We start from the raw sequence: 2,791 nt of genomic DNA on the forward strand, positions 1-2,791 counted from the left end.
TATTATGTGGTTCATTGATACATAATTTAATATAAATTTGTTACAATTTTAGAACCACCCAACATCTTGTAATCCTCTAATATTTATGGATGTGACATTTTTATTGTGAGGATCAACTACAACCACACGATTAACTAAACATATATTTGTTACTCTGAATGATCGCAGTTGGTAAATGCTGACAGTCACCGGTTAATGTCGTCGTACAATAAATTCATTGGTGAAAGTTGACGTATTGATTAAATTTGTGATCTTAGTAAACATTCACTAGTGAATGTCGACATTTATACAACGATATTGGTGAATGTTGGTAATGCTGATATTATTTTAATCTAATTTAGGAATAACAGAAGGGTCACAATTATAAAACAGTATCTTATACTATCTAGTACCTATACTGTAATAAGGTATTGTATAAGTTGATAATTTCGATAAAGTGTTTTGTTACATACCATCTAGTACCCATGCTGTATAAGGTATTGTATAAGTTGATAATTTCGATAAAGTGTTTTATTGCCTTACCCAACTACTCTTATTAAATCTGGATAACCTCCATGCTACGCTGTCTTGCTATAATTTAGTGTGGTATTGTCATTCAACGTACCTAGTTATGTATTTTTATTTTAACTAACGATTTTTTTTTAATGGAAAACATGCGCGAATTATTTTATAATAAATTTAATGATTGAATATCTAAAAAAAAAAATGATAATTCTTTTTTTCTATCAGCTGAAAAATATAAATTTTTAATTAGTGAAGTGAACATTTCAAAAGATAAATCTAATAAACAATGTAATGACTATCGACGATTAAAGCGGTATGATGTTTTGAATATACTCGGAAGTAGTAAACTTATAGTTCCTTTAAAACCAGGAGAAACAAATATAAAATATAATGTGAAAAATGAAAAATTATTTGATATTATTCAACAAACAAACATTCAAACTGGTCACGGTGGACGTACTCGGATGATTAAAGAATTGCAATGTAAGTACAAAAATATTACATATGAAATTGTTATGCTGTATTTGAGTTTGTGCATTCAATGTCAAACAAAAAGCGCCTAGAAAAGGTATTGTTGTGAAGCCTATAATAAGTTCTGAGTTGAATTCCCGATGCCAAATAGATCTTGTTGATATGCAAACATGTAAAGATGGAGAATACAAATTTATTTTAAATTATCAAGATCATTTGACAACATTTATACAGCTACGGTCGTTAAAATCTAAAACTGCGGAAGAGGTTGCCCATAATTTGTTACATATATTTTTAACTTTCGGGGCACCAAATATTTTGCATTCCGATAACGGTAGGGAATTTGTGAATAAAATAATCACAGAATTGTGTTTAATGTGGGATGGTGTAAAAATAGTACATGGCAAACCACGCTATAGCCAAACACAATAAGGTTCAATAGAGAGAGCGAATCAAGATATTCAAAACCTATTAAGAGCATGGATGTACGAAAATAATACGAATAAATGGGCGGATGGTCCATATTTTGTTCAATTTACAAAAAATACAGCATACCACGAAGGTATAAAGCAAAGTCCGAATGAAGCTATGTTTGGCACAAAAGCCAAAATGAGTCTATTTTCGTCTTCTCTTCCTCGAGACAAAGTACATGAACTTGAATGAGAAGAGCATTTGGAAAACATAATCAAAAATATGAGTACGTACCTTTAATAATTATATTCAGTTGATGAAATAAATAATAATAAATACATGAAAATGATTAACAGATTCTGAAAACATTGATCGAGAAAGTCTGCAAGCAATGGAGTAATTGCGGGGGGGCAAGGGGGGGCAATTGCCCCCCCCAGAAATGTTTGTGGGTGGGCAAAAGTATCATTTTGCCCCCCCACAAATAATCCACATTTAAAAAGTATTTTTAACAAGACTGTTAACATATTATTATAATATTAAAATATTTTTTTCCTCAAATTACTTTATAAAAGTTTAAATTTATTTTATGTTTCTCTTGTTGAATAATATTACAATGTTGACGTATTGTCAGTGTTATGGCAATAATCGCATTACTCGTGACTATTATTATCCGTGATTGGGGAACACGTTATTATCTTGAAATCGAGATTATGACTACAGGAACGTACGGCTGAACGGCAGGTTAATTTTAGATCAATAACAAGTAACTGATAATGGTATATTAGTATAATAAAGATAATTATTATATTATTTTGTCTTGCTAATTCCTTATATCACTGTTCAGTTGGACTTGTACTTGTCTTATTACGACATTATATTCTGTTACGTTACGATAGTGTGCTTTCCTAAAAAAATTATTAATTACGTTTTTTAAAAATATGTCAAATAAACGACAGTTGACGTTGGTCGATTTCATGTCATCGAGATCAAAAAAAACTACAAATGTCCAGACCAGTGAGTATTACTAAAATATTTAATACATTTTTGAAACAAAAGTTTTTTTCCTACCATTCTTACTAAATAATTTTAATTTTAATGGTTCATATTATGAACAGATAAAATAATAAGTATCTAGTAAAATTATTTCATTTAAATTTATCCACTCAAAAATTAATGAATTAAAAAATGGTAATTTTTATACATATTATACTAAATTCTAGTATAAAGATTCTTATTATGTATTTATTATTTAACTATAATTTAAAGTAGTTAATATATGATTATTAAATTTATTGTATTTTAGGAAGTGTAGAAATACCTGAAAATAGTGCCACAAATGTGGATAACACTATAAATGAAGATATTTTGAATATTCCAAAATCTGAAAAGTCCACAAATGTCCAGA

At 28.8% G+C, this 2,791-nt stretch overlaps 1 protein-coding gene across 1 annotated transcript in view; it reads left to right on the plus strand.

Moving 5' to 3' along the window:
- Positions 1-2,324: 2,324 nt before the first annotated feature.
- The window catches only part of LOC111030000 (zinc finger MYM-type protein 1-like), a 3,624-nt gene continuing 3,157 nt past the window's right edge, over positions 2,325-2,791 (plus strand). Inside the window, exons 1-2 of the mRNA XM_022309281.1 lie at positions 2,325-2,400; positions 2,690-2,774. Of these exons, the coding sequence (XP_022164973.1) occupies positions 2,325-2,400; positions 2,690-2,774 (161 nt within the window). The remainder of the gene's footprint in view (positions 2,401-2,689; positions 2,775-2,791) is intronic.

This window comes from Myzus persicae, unplaced genomic scaffold, assembly GCF_001856785.1.
Source record: "Myzus persicae strain clone G006 unplaced genomic scaffold, MPER_G0061.0, whole genome shotgun sequence".
NCBI classification, from domain to species: domain Eukaryota; kingdom Metazoa; phylum Arthropoda; class Insecta; order Hemiptera; family Aphididae; genus Myzus; species Myzus persicae.